Source organism: Asparagus officinalis, chromosome 8, assembly GCF_001876935.1.
Source record: "Asparagus officinalis chromosome 8, Aspof.V1, whole genome shotgun sequence".
Taxonomy (NCBI): Eukaryota; Viridiplantae; Streptophyta; class Magnoliopsida; order Asparagales; family Asparagaceae; genus Asparagus; species Asparagus officinalis.
The window spans coordinates 110,892,968-110,910,153 of NC_033801.1; the positions used below are offsets into that span (position 1 = coordinate 110,892,968).

A 17,186-nucleotide genomic window follows, 5' to 3' on the forward strand; every position below is an offset into this window, starting at 1 on the left:
TCCCTCATTGAAGTTCAAGATGCAAAATTTTTTAAGGAAAGTTTATCAAAGATAAAGGCTTATTGCTCAAAGATATAGCAGAAAATGCTAGTATGTCAGATACACAAAAGGAGCCAGTTTCGCGAGAAATTAAAAGTGTCAATGATGACGGAGTTATCGAACCATCTTCCAAGCGTATTAGAAGACATAAAGATTTTGGATATAACTTCATCACTTATAATGTGGAACGAGATTCACAAACTTTTCAAGAAGCAATACAGTCAATGGACGTTCTTCTGTGGAAATAAGCTATAGATGATGAGATGGATTCATTGATCCAAAATCATACTTGGGAGCTGGTGAATGTACCTGAAGGTGCAAGGCTTATTAGTTGCAAGTGGATCTTCAAGAGGAAGCTCCATCCTGATGGTACTATTGAAAAGTACAAAGCAAGACTGGTGACAAAAGAATTCTCTCAGAAAGAATGTATAGATTTCTTTGATATCTATGCACTAGTTTACAGGATCACTACCATCATAGTGCTTATCGCATAGGCAGCGATTAAAAGGTTCATCATATATCAGATGGATGTGAAGACTGCCTTTCTCAATGGAGATCTCACAGAAGAGATCTACATGGAGAAACCAGAAGGACTTGATGCTCCAGCTGGTAAGGTTTGTAAACTTGTTAAGTTTTTATATAGACTTAAGCAGACACCAAAACTCTGGCATGACAAGTTTGATTGGATTGTTCATAATAATGGGTATCAAGTCAGTGAATCTGACTAGTGCCTATACATCAAGGTCGCTAAAGGAAAGGTGGTGATCATCTGCCTCTATGTGGATGATATGCTCATCATCGGGAGTGATTTGGAGATAGTAACATCTACCAAGAAATTTCTCTCTGCATAGTTCAATATGAAGGACCTTCGAACTACGGACGTGATTCTCAGAATCAAAATCATATACTCTGAAGATGGTATTGGATTGTCCTAATCTCATTATGCCGAGAGCATGCTAAGAAAGTATGGCTACTACGACCTGACAGAACTATCGGTGCCATATGATTACAACAAGAAGCTTCGACCAAACACCGGAAGACAAATAGAGCAGCTAAGGTACTCAAAGATCAATGGGAGTCTTATGTACGTGATGAGCTGCACAAAGCCAGATATAGCATTCGCCCTAGGAATATTTAGTAGGTTCACAAGTAATCCTGGAAAGTTTCATTGGGATGTTGTCCAGATATTGATGAGATACTTGAAAGGAACTACAGATCTGAGCCTATTCTACACTAGATATCCGGGTATAATCAAAGGCTATTCAGATGCGAGCTGGTGTTCAGAACCAGATGAGTGCAGGTCTATTGGAGGTTTTGTCTTCACCATGGGTGGAGCTGCCATCTCGTGGAAGTCTAAGAAGCAGACCATAATTGCACAGTCATTGATAGAATCTGAAGTCTTCGCACTCTGTGCTGCATGAGATGAAGCTGAGTGGCTCAGTTGTTTTCTTCAAGACCTTCCACTGATAGAATTGCAAGACACAATTACTATCTATTGTGATAATCAGGCAGCGAGTGCCGTGGCAGCAAACTCGATGTTCAATGGAAAGAAGCGGATCATTCATCTGAAGCATATCTATTTGAGAGAGCTCATTTGTCAATGAGTCATCTCTGTGATTGACGTCCGCTTTTCATAGAATATAGCTAATCCTTTGACTAAAGGTATGAAAAAGGATATAGTCGAAAGGACGTCTGCTGGAATAGATCTCAAAGTTTTGTAAGTCTTACAAATATTTATGATTTATATCGAGTTTTTAGTTCAAAGCTTATGCTACTAATGATAATATATTTGGTTCAAAAGTCAAGTAAGATTTACAAAGTTTGGTGAGTCTTACAAATACTTACCATTTACATCTAGTTATTAGTTCAAAGCTTATGCTACTAATGACAAGATAAATGGTTCAAAAATCAAGTAAGATTTACAAGTAAAATCCTAGGGGGGGGGGGGTTCAAGTTTCCTTGGATTAGTCGGTGTCTAAGGCAATGTTTGGGGGTTGCATAACGTGCTCCGCAAGAAACAGAGTACTTAATTGATCTTTGATCTCCCTCTAGTACTATCCTTACCTGGCTGAACTACCCAAGCAAAACTTTGATCTTTTCACCTAGGATCCTACCATGTAAAGGGAATGGCTGTTAAGCCTTAATGAGTCCAAAGCATTTAGGATGTGGGGTATTAGATAGGAAACACACCTAAAGAACTCATCTAGAATTCTATCATGGTAGAGGATAGCTCTTAAGCCTTAATTAATTCAAAGCATTTCGAATGCGGGATGTTTGATAGGAAACATGCCTAAAGAACTCGCCTGTGCATGAGTGGAGATTTGGTCGTCTACTATGGTGTCTTGTGAAAAGATACTTAGAGTCCCAGCAGAAACCAGGACATATACAGGGCCATAAAATATGCTAAGGCAAAGGCAAGACAAAGACAAAGATAAGTGTGGTTCAAAGTGAAAACTGCCACAAATAAGTTTGATCTTGTGTGATCGCTAAATTTTTAGACATGTGCTAGTTCAAGTCTTTGCGACACCATGCACCTGTCTTTTATTCAGTTGGTCTAAGGGGGATTCAAATCCTTGCAACATCTACCATATGCACAACGATTAAAACAACGACACTGTTACATGATACTATTTAAAAAACTTGTGGGGATTGTTAGATAATTTTTTTAAAAATTAAAAGCTAGCAGACCCCACATGATTAGATAAAGAAGAAACAAAACGTGGGCTGCTAAAATTTGAAATTAAATAAAGTGGTGGGCCCCACCGAAGAAAATTTTGGATGCGGGTCCCACATGCATAGTAAATAATTTTATTTTATTAGTGTATAGTATTTTCCCAAACGCTATAAATAGACCCCAAATCCATAAGAAAAATTCATTTCGAAAACAACAATCAATATATACAGATATATATATGTTGTAGAATATCTAGTGCTTGTAGGAATAGTGCCTAGACCGAGAAGGCCTAATAGATCGAGGAGACCTTTGCCTGATAGATCGAGGAGATTTTTGTCTTATAGATCGATGAGATATTTGCCTAATAGATCGATGAGATCTTTGTCTTATAGATCAAGGAGATCTTGACAATACTGGGTCGGTGCACACCAGAGTACTGGACTACTGTTCATGGAAATAATTTGACCTTGGGATCCTTGTACCAGAGTAGGCCAAATAATGCTTAAGCACAGCGTTTTACAAACGCACATCAGCTGAGTTGAAAAATTTTAAATTACTGCACTTCAATTTTCTGTTCAGTTTTTGCTGTTATATATCTGTATTATTCAGATTTAACCACAAGCGCAAACAGTAAGTTGCAACATAAATCTTATGAGCAGGTTAGCAATGTTGCAATTGAGATTTTTATGCCTAAACATGCTACCAGTGTTGTCAAATGTCTATTAATACGTGTTAACTTTACTATAATGTATGCATCAAAGATCGTGATAGCATTTACATCTTTTATCTTAAGGGGCTGTTTGGTTCGTTTCCTAAATATAGAAAAATGTATTTCCATGTACAAAAACACAAGTTTTGAGTTTTCCAAACTTTTCTAAGAAATAGATTGTTTTGTTTTGGTTCGCACAAAAAAAATGGTGGGAAACCAATGTATTTATTTTTCTTGTGTTTGGTTCGCATGGAAAAAAAGTGAAAACTTTTGTTTATATGGCAAAAAGCTGACGTGGCTGCAGTTTTCGTCGATTTCACGAGGATGAGGAAGGAATTGGGGGAGAGAAAAAAATCTGATGTGGCGGTGATTTTCACCGAGTTTTTCTTCTTCAACCCTAGAGAACCAAATATGGGAAAAAACCCGATGAAAAGCTTATATCTTACGTGACCACGAAAAATCTGATGTGGAGGCGGTGTAAAACTTTTCCATCAAGTTGAAAAACGAACCAAACAGCCCCTAATTCAACACCTATAATACACCCCTATGCACTTGAGGTGTTTTGATTAATAAAGACACAGATTACCTTCCTCTACTCTCAATGAATACTTCAAAACACCCTGTTCGTATATGCGGATAGTAAAATTTATAATCTCTTCATTCTATATCTTTCTATGTGATTATTATTTGGGGCTTACTATAGTTTATTTTGGTATCAGCCAAGAAATATCTGATATGGACCAAAAATAAACAATAAGCTCTCTCAATAATTTTTAGTTTGTCCTCTAAAGATATTGGGATATTTTTCAGGATAAATGGCACTTAAGTACCCTATTGTTTCGCTACTTTACATTAACATACCTTAAGTCGTAAAAAGTAACATAAAAATACCCTAAGTTATCAAAAAGTAGCACATTGCTACCTTATGTTCAATGGGTGTTAGAATATTCCGAATATTCCCATATACTTGGCCCATAGGAGTATTATTGTTCCTTTGCCCCTATTTATTTCTTTAAATAACATTTTACCTGCCCCTTTAATTTATTACTATAATGGAGGAAATTTTCATCAAAATGGGTATTTTTTTAACGGTGTTAGCCTAATTTTAACAATGGACAACTTGGGATATTTTTATGCTACTTTTACATTTTAGGATATTTAAGTATAAAGATAGTGAAACAATAGAATATTTAAGTGTCATTTAGCTTATTTTCCGTATTTAATAATTTGTGTCAATACCTCCAATCCTTGAAGTTGCTATTTAATCCTTGAAACCTTATTATTTGTTTGAAATCAGTCACAGCTAATGTTCCTTTTGGAAGGAGTATTCCATTTAACGTGACTTTTTATCGAGAATTTCCAATTATACCTCTTTGTTTAAATTAGTGCAAATTCAAATCCATTTCTTTAAATCCAATTTTTCAAGCCTTAAAATGTGAGTTCTCATATTAAATTTGTGTTCTAAAAACCATTTTCTTTAAATATTTTTGGAATTTTTTGCAGGAGGACGACTAGTTGAGGGTAGAAATATAATTTTCAATTCATGTTTAACAACTTAACCATTTCGAGCTGGAATAACTAATAGGATGAGTAATTTGAGATAACTAGTAAGTTTTCAGGGACTTAATAGCAATTTTAATGATTTCACGGTCTAATTCAAACTATTAAAGATTTAAGGGACAAATGTCGACGAAACCCAAAAATATTTTAGCAGCAGAACTCAACTAGCAAACTTAGTGGACGAGGCTTTGGGAGCAGAAATCGATGGTCGCCATCGCCCTCAATCCTCTCCCCTTCCCAAATTCTTCAGCCTTCAAACCCATTTCTCGGTCTCTCTCCTCTTCGCAGGTCATCTCTCAATCTCTTTCTCTCTCCGTTCACTGCTTATATTTGAACCCTGAGACAATTTCTCTCTCATTGGAAGTGTCAGCTCAATCAATGGCGTAGTAATGGCGTTGGCCTTCAATTTCCAGGGCTAAAGAGGCTTGGACCTCTTCGGGCGGCAGCAATTACCTCGACAACCCAAGGTTTGAGCTTTACTTTCACCATTTTGATTTTCTTTTGTCAAAATCAAATAGGCTAAAAATGGAGGAATTGCAGCTGCATTCAAATTGAAGACTGTTTTTTGAACTACATGATGTTGTAAAAAATACAATTTTTTTGTTCCAATTGCTTGTAATTAGCAGACCCTTACAAGGAAAAATGTTTTTTTTTGTTGTTGTTGTAATTAGTTTGGATTTGATTTTGATTTTAGGGAGTTTTGATCCGGAGCTGAGAGCAGTGCTTGAACTTGCTACGGATGATGAATTATTTGAGCTGGAACACATTCTCTTTGGGCCAAGGTAACTTTCTTCTTTTAGTACTAAAAGTTATTTATATTGTATTGGTGTTTGCTTTTTGCATTTCTTTGTTATTTTCTGACCTTAAAATTTTAAATATTTTTTATGGTTATGTTCTGTTAGTTAAAATGTTGAAGAATTCGGGGTTGATTTGTGTTGGGCGCAGAGTCACGCCCACCGCCGCGGAAGCGATATCACCTGAGAGAGAGCCCTGACTTTTGTTGTCACAAAAGCACAAGTCAGCCTCTATATTCTTGTTTCTCAAAGGAAACGAGAATAGATAGTGAAATTCTTATTTCTCAAAGGAAACAAGAATCGAAAGTGATATATTTCATCAAAGTGAAATATACACTCTTCCGCTCATCAGCTCTAAGACCGAATATTGAGAGAACCTACAAGCAATAGCCAACAACCAGAAAACAATAAATACACGAGATTTACGTGGTTCGGTAAAATTGCCTACGTCCACGGGAGGGGTGAGGGGAGATTCCACTATGAGAAGAACACCGACGACTTGTACAATCCACAAGCTCGTCTCAGAGAAAAAAATCTAATTATTACCCAAAAGAAGTTAACCTCTCTTTTGTAAATCCCTCCTTTTCTCTCCTCTCAAGATCTCTCTTCTAGCCTCCTGAATCTCCTCAAGAAACCAGCCTCTGTTTTTACCCTGCAGCCGAAAAAGATTTTTCTTTGCCGCTGTCTTTTCCCACACGTCGCTGCAGCCGAGTAAATTTCCCCACACAACTAAAAAACCCTAGGTCATCAGGTATTTATAGGGAACGAACAACAAAGTTCTCACGTGAACTTCTAAGTCGCACCTGGGCTTTTGTCTCCGCTCGTGGGTGTGCCCATCCACGTTTACAATTCTCCACCTCGTACATCATTTAATAAACCTCAAATTTTGAACGAACACCAGAAGAACACCACGAACATCACCAGAGATATCTGAAACACCAAACCAGGCCAAACCAGCTGTGCCACTTTACCGCGGCTGCCTACGTACCCTCCACCGGGATCAAGCTAATCGTAGTTTAGGAATTTGTTCTCCATAGTCTCCACCTCATCCCATCACTGCCCCGAAGGGCCATGCCCTCTTGGGCAAATCAACATGGGTTGATATGAAACAAGTCCAAGCAATGCTTAAACTTGCTACCTGTGACCACCTTGATTAACATGTCTGCGGGATTCTCATTCGTGTGCACCTTCATGAGAGAAATATCACTTTCCTCTATGACATCCCGCACAAAATGATACCTGACATCGATATGCTTGGTACGAGCATGATGAACTTGATTCTTCGCCAAGTGAATCGTACTTTGACTGTCGCACCACAAGTTCACGTTCTCCTGCTCAATTCCCAAATCGTCTAAAAGACCCCACAACCACAATGCTTCCTTCACTCCCTCCGTCATGGCCATGTACTCGGCCTCTGAAGTAGAAAGTGTCACTGTAGCCTGCAACATCGATCGCCAACTAACTGGAGCTCCATGTATCCTGAATACATAACCAGTAGTAGATCGCCGTCTATTTAGATCACCCGCATAATCAGAGTCAACAAACCCATCAATCTGACATGTATCTCCACCAAAACACAGACCCGTATCTGCGGTACCTTTCAAGTACCTCAGGACCCATTTCACCGCTTCCCAGTGCGTCTTTCCCGGATTCGCCATGAATCTGCTGACCACACTAACCGCCTGTGAAATATCTGGACGTGTACACACCATGGCGTACAACAAACTGCCAACTGCACTAGCATAAGGAACACGCTCCATGTGTGCCTTATCTTCCGCTGTAGTGGGAGATTGTTTACCTGAAAGCCTGAAATGTGAAGCTAATGGAGTCGTCACCGACTTAGCACTTTGCATCCCGAACCTCACGATCACCCGCTCTATATAGCCCTTCTCTTAGCACTTTGCATCCCGAACCTCACGATCACCCGCTCTATATAGCCCTTCTGACTCAAGAACAATCGTCGATTCGCCCGCTCTCTTCTAATCTTCATACCCATTATTTTTCTAGCAGCGCCCATGTCCTTCATCTCGAACTCTTTACCAAGTTGAGATTTTAACCTATCTATTTCCACCCCGCTCTTAGAAGCAATAAGCATGTCATCCACATACAAAAGGAGATAGATATAATCATCTCCACGAAGCTTCCGAATGTAAACACAGCAATCGTAATCACTTCGGAAAAATCCATGCTTCAGCATGAAGGAGTCAAATCGTTTGTACCACTACCGAGGAGATTGCTTCAGTCCATAGAGTGACTTCCTCAAGCGACATACATGATGCTCCTTATCCTCAACCTTATAACCCTCAGGTTGATGCATGTAGATCTCTTCATCCAAATCTCCGTGCAAGAAGGCCGTTTTAACATCGAGTTGTTCCAGCTCAAGATCATCATGAGCAACAATACTCAATAGCACCCGAATAGAAGTGTGTTTCACCACCGGAGAAAATATCTCATTGTAATCCACACCCTCTCTTTGTGCAAACCCTTTAGCCACTAGTCTCGCCTTGTACCTTGTGCTACCGAGCTCAGAAGGATCTTCCTTTCTCTTATACACCCACTTACAACCAATAGCTTTTCTTCCTACGGGCAATGAGACCACCTCCCATGTTTGATTTTTACGAAGAGATTCCATCTCCTCCTCCATCGCAGCCAACCAACTCTCACTATCTTTGTCCCGAATAGCTTCCTTGAAGGAGACCGGCTCATCTTCCTCCACCGAGAGTGCGTATTCAACCAAATTAACCTACCCATAGTGCTTCAGGGGTTGATCAGCCCCCAGCTTCTGTACCTGCTTGTATGCTCGCTTTGGCCTAGTGGAAGCCAAAGTATCCTCGAGCTGCTGTTGTTGTAGTGCCTGTGTATTCTCCTTTCTTGGCCCTCGCGTCAAGCTTTCCCTCGTTGACGTGATAATAGGCGGTACATCCGAAAATTCTGAGCCTCTCATAATCCGCATGTTCCCCTGACCACACCCTATAGGGTGTATCACCATCCAATGTCGAATGTGGAGAACGGTTCACAATGTAACATGCTGTAGCCACCGTTTCTGCCCACCATTCGTTGCCCAATCCAGCATAAGATCGCATACTCATTGCCTTCTCCCGTAATGTTCGGTTCAGTCTCTCAGCGACCCCGTTCTGCTGTAGTGTTGACCTGACTGTCCAGTGTCGAACAATGCCCTCTTGATCACAGAACTTCTTAAAATCACCATCTGTATACTCTGTACCGTTGTCAGATCTCAGTGTCTTCAATTTCTTGCCTGTCCTGTTCTCAACCATTGCTTTCCACTTCTTGAATGTCTCGAATACCTCATTCTTATGCTTAAGAAAATAAATCCAAGCATACCTAGAATAATCGTCTATGAACAAGACAAAATACATGGAACCACCCTTGGAAGTTGTCTGAGCCGGACCCTAAACATCCGTGTGCACATAATCTAGTATACCTCTGCTCTTGTGATTTCTTTTCAAGAATTGGAGCCTGTGCGCCTTTCCATACACACAATCCTCACAAAAATCCATGCAAGGTTTCTTCAGATTCTTCAGCAAACTCTCCTTACCAAGCAGAACTAGACCCTTCTCTGACATGTACCCAAGCCGCCTATGCCATAACCGTGTGTGCTCACATGGGTCTCCACTACTTCCTTCAGTTCCAACCGCTGCATCTCCTGCCTATGCCATAACCGGGTGTGCTCACATGGGTCTCCACCACTTCCATCAGTTCCAACCGCTGCATCTCCTGTCACCGTCGTACCCGAGAGAGTATATAGATTACCGTGACGAACACCCTTCATCACTGTTAGGGAACCTCGAACAACCTTCTTCACTCCGTTCTCTGTAACAATCTTGCAGCCACCGGAGTCCAATGCACCCACTGAAATAAGATTCTTTCGCAAGTCGGGAACGTGCCGCACGTCCGTTAGGGTTCTGACCACTCCATCATACATCTTGATTTTTATATCACCGAGCCCAACCGTTTTACAAACATGGTTATTCCCCCTCAATACGGTTCCACCATCAATGCTTCTATAGGTAGTAAACCACTTCCTATTTGGGCACATGTGATAAGAGCAGCCCGAATCAAGTATCCACGTACCGGAGATATCTTCGTCACCCATAACAACATAGCATTCTTTCTCGCTCCTTTCCTCCGATGCGTAACTCGTCTTTTCCTTACCTTCTCTTCTCTCGGTCTTGTTGTTGTTCTTTTTCCCACCTACTCTCTTGTTAGGACAGTTAACCTTGAAATGCCCTACTTCACCGCATTTGAAGCACGCTCTCACCTACTCTCTTGTTAGGACAGTCGACCTTGAAATGCCCAACTTCACCGCATTTGAAGCACGTTCTTCCCGCAAGAGGTCTCGATTTAGATCTAGACTTTCCTCCCTTGCCTTTTCCTCGCTCATTGCTCCTTCCTTTAGCAAACAATCCCTGCGCTTGTTCTTTCTTATCACCAGTAGTCATGTCACTGGTTGCAATCTTCCGAAGGTTATCCGCTAGAAGCGCCGTTCTAGTCTTATCCATCGTCAAATTGTCTCCCACAAGCATCAGTGTTTGCACCAGGTTCTCATAAGATTTCGGCAGAGATAGAAGTAGTAGAAGAGCCTGATCCTCGTCTTCTACAGTCACATCGATGTCCTTCAGGTCCGATATAATCCTATCAAACTTGTTGATGTATTCCCGGATTGATGAGCTCTCCTCCATCTTGCAAGTATACAATTTGGATTTCAAATAGATCCGGTTCGTTAGACTCTTCGTCATGAAGATGCTTTCTAACTTCGACCACACGCCCGCAGCCGTTTCCTCTCCATCTACCAAGAAAGCTACATCCCTTTCAAGGCAAAGGATAATCGACGCCCGTGCTTCCAGATCCAGCTCTTCCCAATCCTCATCCGACATATCTTTGTGCTTCTTCTCTTTTCCCTCCAAGGCTTTGTGCAATTTCTGCGAAATCAAAGAGTTCATCTGCATCCTCCAATAAGAAAAATCATTCTTCCCATTGAATTTTTCAATCTCGTATTTTCCCACTTTAACTGTTTTACTTGTTGACGCCATTCTCCGCTTGTACTAATAAATCGCTTCTCTCAGAAAAATTACCGAGCACCTCCTCAAATCAGAAACTACACCACTCCCAATCTGAATAACAGTTTTGATACCAATTGTTGAGCGCAGAGTCACGCCCACCGCCGCGGAAGCGATATCACCTGAGAGAGAGCCCTGACTTTTGTTGTCACAAAAGCACAAGTCAGCCTCTATATTCTTGTTTCTCAAAGGAAACGAGAATAGATAGTGAAATTCTTATTTCTCAAAGGAAACAAGAATCGAAAGTGATATATTTCATCAAAGTGAAATATACACTCTTCCTCTCATCAGCTCTAAGACCGAATATTGAGAGAACCTACAAGCAATAGCCAACAACCAGAAAACAATAAATACACGAGATTTACGTGGTTCGACAAAACTGTCTACGTCCACGGGAGGGGTGAGGGGAGATTCCACTATGAGAAAAACATCGACGACTTGTACAATCCACAAGCTCGTCTCAGAGAAAAAGATCTAATTATTACCCAAAAGAAATTAACCTCTCTTTTGTAAATCCCTCCCTTTCTCTCCTCTCAAGATCTCTCTTCTAGCCTCCTGAAACTCCTCAAGAAACCAGCCTCTGTTTTTACCCTGCAGCCGAAAAAGATTTTTCTTTGCCGCTGTCTTTTCCCACACGTCGCTGCAGCCGAGTAAATTTCCCCACACAACTAAAAAACCCTAGGTCATCAGGTATTTATAGGGAACGAACAACAAAGTTCTCGCGTGAACTTCTGGGCCGCACCTGGGCTTTTGTCTCCGCTCGTGGGTGTGCCCATCCACGTTTACAATTTGGTTGCGAGGGACTTTGTTACTATCTTGAATTGTTGCAGAGAAGTACACATTGTTGAATTATGAGACAAGGAAATATAGTACAATAAAGCCTCAAGTATATGATCTTGTAAGGCCCAATATGTATATTTCCAATTGTAACTCTATTATCAACTGATATACCAAGCAATTAATGTGCATGACTTCACAAACATTACTATTCATTGCCCTATAAGATACTATTAACTCGTTTGGCTTCCTGTTCCTACTGTTAATCGATGATTTGGTTCTAGAATCATTTGGCTTATTGCAATTTATGTAGATGCCATGAGAAAGGATAATCCTGTTAAATTACTTTAGTGATCAATTATTATAGATTTAGACAGACTCCAATTTTTACCCATCTTGTTCACTTAGGGAACCACCAATTTGCATGCCGGTTAAGTAATGTTTGATACTCTCTACGTTGAAATAGTTTTTCTTTGGCTGCAGCTACTTTAGCCCCTTGCTAAAATCAATTACAAACAGACCAGATGTAGATTATATTCCAGAGGGAGACGATATTGAAGGACGAGATGATTTTATAGCACATCTCGAGTCACGTTTTTTGTTTCTTGCAGCAGATGCACGTTCTACATTGAGGTTAGTGATGCGTATATCCTGAATTGTCGATTCTCTTGATATATTCTAGACCAATAAAAGCATCTGTTTGTCATGTATATATTTCTTATTTTAGCCCTCTCTCTATAGTATTATACCTGGTTTTCTTCTGTTTTCTTAGTCAGTTTGTTGGATTCAACATATGAAAACTTTTTTTTAGCACAAAAACAAGGGAAAGTCCCTGTTCATTTCATTTCATTTTATATAAATGAAAACTGAATTTTATTTTATTTTTCTGTCTGTGAATCATTAGGATGGTTAGTCTAGGATGCTTAATGACATTGCTTTGGCATTCAGAAAAACATGATTATGTTACTATTGTTGCACTGCAGAAATTGCGTTAATTCATCGGGGTACATCTTGCAATTAGAATACTAGTCACAAGCATTTGTTGAACTCAACTTTGTGTAATAAAAAGTTCTTTATCAGATACAAACACTTTCCAGAGTTTTACTAGCTTTTGCTGAAGCATGCAGTGCTTGAGGCACTTGCTAATTTATTACTTTCCATGTTAATGCAATACAACCTATATTTAAATCAAGTGGTATATTGAAAAAAAATGTTTTCACACATTATTACATTTCTTTTTTATATATAAAATGTACTGAAATTCATTGCTTCATTTACATATCTGATACATGTTATTGCTGTTTTTCTTAGAGGTTGGCGACCTTCCTACAGAAATGTCTTACTGGGTGTTAGGAGGAAACTGAGTGTTCCATGTTCCAGAAAATTATCAACAGAAGACCTTGAAGTTGAAATTTTTCTTCACCTATTACAGGAATATTCAAGGTATATTGATTTTCATACTGTATAGCCAGTAGGAAATAACAAAACTTTATTTCATTTCTAAGAATTAAAACTCAACCATTTGAGCTGGGATGGAAACAGTTGAATCTGAAAATAAAAAAATTGCAATTTGCTTAGGGTTTATATGTTTGCAGGGTGCGGAAATGAAAAAGTGTTACATTTTCATGATCAGCCATTTTCATTTTTAACAAATGTACTGGTCTTCTGGTCAAATCTTGGTGCAACAAGTATCAATCATTTCCCCTTCAAATAACTAAAAAAAGAAGTCACAGATATTGTTTATACAGATACTCTTTTGTTACCATGATGCTAACATTGACTATTGACTATTGTACTACATGTTTTATTGTAGAATCTTATTAGCTCACTATTTCACTGAATGGCCGTCGAGATCTAGAAACAAAAAACCAAGTTTTGTGACTTTGTGAAGTTCTAAATATAAAATAAAGACTATATTTGATAATTGGCTATTTAAGTAGCGGAAATACTTCAGTTGATAAGACTACCTCTGCAGAGAAACTTTGCACATATGCAAAGAAATCGAAGAAGCCTCCTATAAATCCTACATAAGACAATGATTGATGTCAACTGAAATGTATTAAATTCTCTGCTTATTTGCAGATACATGTACATACTCTTTGTCATGTATCATTCACTTAAGAGAGAAGTAATTTACATATTGAGGTGCAATCAGATAATCTCCACCTAGATACTATTATGACGCTCTCATGATCCTTATGATGCTCTCATGATCCATGGTCTGTAAATGCAAGTAGTCCTATTGGTAATTGTTACATAATTTATTTTCAATTTCAGCCAGGATGTAGACTCGTTTTGGAATGATATGAAGTTTTCAAACAGTCAAGGAAATCTTGAAGTTGGACTTAGCCAATGGAAGGTACATGGCCTTGCTGCATTTAGAGTAGGGGCGAAGGAACTTAAACAAATGATTTTGAAGGTATCCATTTTAGCAATTAATTTCTAAGTATCAACAACTTGCTCATATATGATTATACTTTCTCATTCAACTTAATCTCCGCCTTATTATAGGGCGGTGGCGTGGTGACCTTGTCAAAAGTTTTTCAATTGGTGAGGAAGGATTTATGCTTATAATAGCTTGCAGAATTCTTCCCTTTCATCTTTTATTCTATCTGTTTTTTTAAAGTTTCTTTATTATTTAGATAGCAAAGAGAGTTTCTGGAAAGATGCTATTGGAAGCCGCCAATTATGAGATTAAGCATGAAATTATTAAAAGGGTATGCTTCTATTACAAGTGTTCTTTACATTTTTGGGCAGTTTTTCCTTCGATTTAGTATTTGTTATAACCTAAGATGTACAAAATAAATGTATCTAATTGTAGAAAAGTCGACAATTTGTTCTACCAAAACGAGAAGACAGTTTTGTTTTAATTGTGAACCATTCTTTTGTTTCCTTGTTTATAGTGACATCTTTTAAGCCCTTTAGACTTGGTCTAAAATAGTAAGTTAAAGATGTAATAAACATATTCAAACATCTTTTCGAGATTGAAGGTGTATAAAGATGGGCTGTTCATTTTTTATTTCAGTTTCCAAGATTTTATTTCCTTGTGGCTTTCAGGGTGGACAATTGGCTGCCATCAACCTGGAGTCTAGAGCAGCTCTGCTAGCAGCAAGAAAGGTCATTGTTTTACTTGGACAGATCCTCTTATTAAGGTTCATTATAATGAAATTTATCAACTACAAATTATTTATATATGAAGATGACTCGAGAAAGTAATATGCTTATATAGTCATGTTACTCTTGTCCAGTTATTGAGTGTATATAAAATTTGTTATTTTCAATATCAGGGATTGGCTGGTGCAGCATCAAGATATCTTGGACTCAGGGGCATGATGATGTTGGTTGGACCAGTGTAAGCTCTTCAATTATTTGCATTCTATTAATTCAGTTGTCTGTTTTATTTATTTGACATCCACCAACGTAAGCATCCATATGATATACTTTACACTTACCTAAAAGCCAATCATTTATCCTTGAAGGCCTAAGATAACATCGTCTGACTTGTAACATTGAAAGATGCGTAGGCATGTATATTTGATGTCTTTGATGGGGTCGATCAGTTGTTGAGTTCATCCATATATTTGTAATTTGAATTATTCTTTGTTATCATCCATAACATAGCAAACTGTTTACTTGAAAGAAGAAAAAAAAAAATCCAAAATCTCATAATTCTGGTTTGAAAATAGCTAAATGTGCCTTAAGAGTATTTGTATACCTGATACATTGGAAATCACTATAATTCATCAATTGAGCTACTGATGATATTTATAGTGACTATTTACATATACACTTATTTTTGTAGATGTTTTTGAGTGAAGCAAAGGGTAACGACCCCGTGTTTCATCAGCAAGAATTTAACAAACAACCCAAAAGTTTACGACTATAGTCACAAACAAAAGTAGCCGTTTACGAGTAAAGGTAAAAGAGATCAATAACAAAAGAGCAGCATGGTAAGCTTTTATGCGAGCGACAAATTAACAAGAAGATAACCAAAGAAGAAGAAAATATGTCGAGTGAAGAACATTTTTATGGACATTGTTGTAATGAATAATGATGGAATATCTGGCAGGTTATGGGGAACATTCCTAGCAGATGTTGTAATTCAAATGCTTGGCACAGACTATGGTCGGGTCCTTCGAGCAATCTACGCATTTGCTCAGGTACGTTTTTAACTTTCACGTCTATAATATACTGACATAAAAAATCCATCATTTTCATTCTTAGAGAAGATATAATATTTTGAACTTTGCAGATTCGCTTGACAAGGACCTATGGTTAAATAACTTATGGATTTGGGAATGAAGATGTCCGTCCTAGCACAAATCTTTGATGCACGCTCACTTTTGGCTACTTGTGCAGTTTCTAGTAGTGCAATTGCTATTAGTGTTTTCTGCACTGATATTTAGTGGTCACTGCATTGACTGTGGTTATGATTTTTGCATCAAGATTCCTAGTAGACTAGGTGTCTTATCCACTCCCTATGATTTTCTATAGATTGCCCTCTTTATGATTCTTTTTTTCCCGCGAAACTCTACTCAAACTCAGCCTTTGGATGTCACTAGTAGAAAGTTATAGTTTAGCTAAAATTACATAGCACAAACTTACGGAGGAATAATTTTGTATTTTTAATGAATTTTTATGTTATATGGATTTCTCTATCAGCAAACAATGTGCAAAGCTGCATTTTTTCTAGTGTACATTTAGATGGCTTGGCAATTCTGTGCACCGAACATTATTTATTTGTGAAGTCATTCCCTTCATACGAGTTTTGAAAAAGTTGTCTGTAAAAGGTATTTAATACTTGAGCTTTTTCCATAAAATCATAGCATATGAAGAGAAAAAGGCTAGAGAGAAAAGTAATGGAGGTATACTTGAGCTTTTTCCATAAAATCATAGCATATGAAGAGAAAAAGGCTAGAGAGAAAAGTAATGGAGGTCCTTTTTCTTTGTGGCTTGATTTAGAAGTAGAAAGTGATGGAACAATAAGAGAGCAAGCATTGTTTTCTAGCCTGTACTCTGCTTGAATTTTGCCTGTGAAAGTTCCTGAAGAAATATGTTTATGTCTACAGTGTTGCGCGCAGCGAAAATTTCGGCAGCACTTCGGCAGCACAATAAGAGAGTCAGGTCGCAATAAGAATTCATGTCTCACCAAGGAAACAAGAATCTGAAACAAACTATCTCAACCAAGTGAGATATCAGCTCTTCCTCTCATCAGTTCTAGGACTGACCTGTCGAGGGAACCTAAAAGCTATTACAAATCACACAAATAGCGAGACAACCAATTTTACGTGATTTGGTAAATTGCCTACGTCCACGGGGCAATGAGGGGGGAGATCTATTATTAGAGGGAGAGAATACAACTAGGGTTACAATCAATCAATCTAAACCCTCACACAATCTCTCTACAAAAGCACAAAGCCTGCACTTTTCTTCTTGTTGTAACCAAAAAAGAAAAAAAATTCAGCCGGAAAAATAAATCCCTGCCACCATGTTTTGCTCTGCAGCCGCAAAATATTCCCTGCACCCTACTTTGCACAAAAACCTAGGCTAAAGAT

The 17,186-nt window shown here is 38.5% G+C and overlaps 1 protein-coding gene across 1 annotated transcript; it reads left to right on the plus strand.

The window, feature by feature from the left end:
- LOC109821715 lies at positions 5,133-15,910 on the plus strand. Its single transcript, XM_020387878.1, has 12 exons — positions 5,133-5,270; positions 5,347-5,449; positions 5,677-5,764; positions 12,115-12,264; positions 12,943-13,074; positions 13,909-14,050; positions 14,143-14,181; positions 14,274-14,348; positions 14,689-14,748; positions 14,919-14,983; positions 15,701-15,791; positions 15,884-15,910. Exons 1-12 carry the CDS (start codon positions 5,187-5,189, stop codon positions 15,908-15,910), a joined length of 1,056 nt encoding a protein of 351 aa, XP_020243467.1. The 5' UTR covers positions 5,133-5,186.

Coding starts and splice junctions, on each gene's coding strand:
- LOC109821715 (XM_020387878.1), top strand. CDS start 5,187: ATGGTCGCCATCGCCCTCAATCCTCTCCCCTTCCCAAATTCTTCAGCC. Junction 12,265..12,942: donor GATGCACGTTCTACATTGAG/GTTAGTGATGCG, acceptor TGTTTTTCTTAG/AGGTTGGCGACCTTCCTACA. Junction 13,075..13,908: donor CTATTACAGGAATATTCAAG/GTATATTGATTT, acceptor TTTCAATTTCAG/CCAGGATGTAGACTCGTTTT.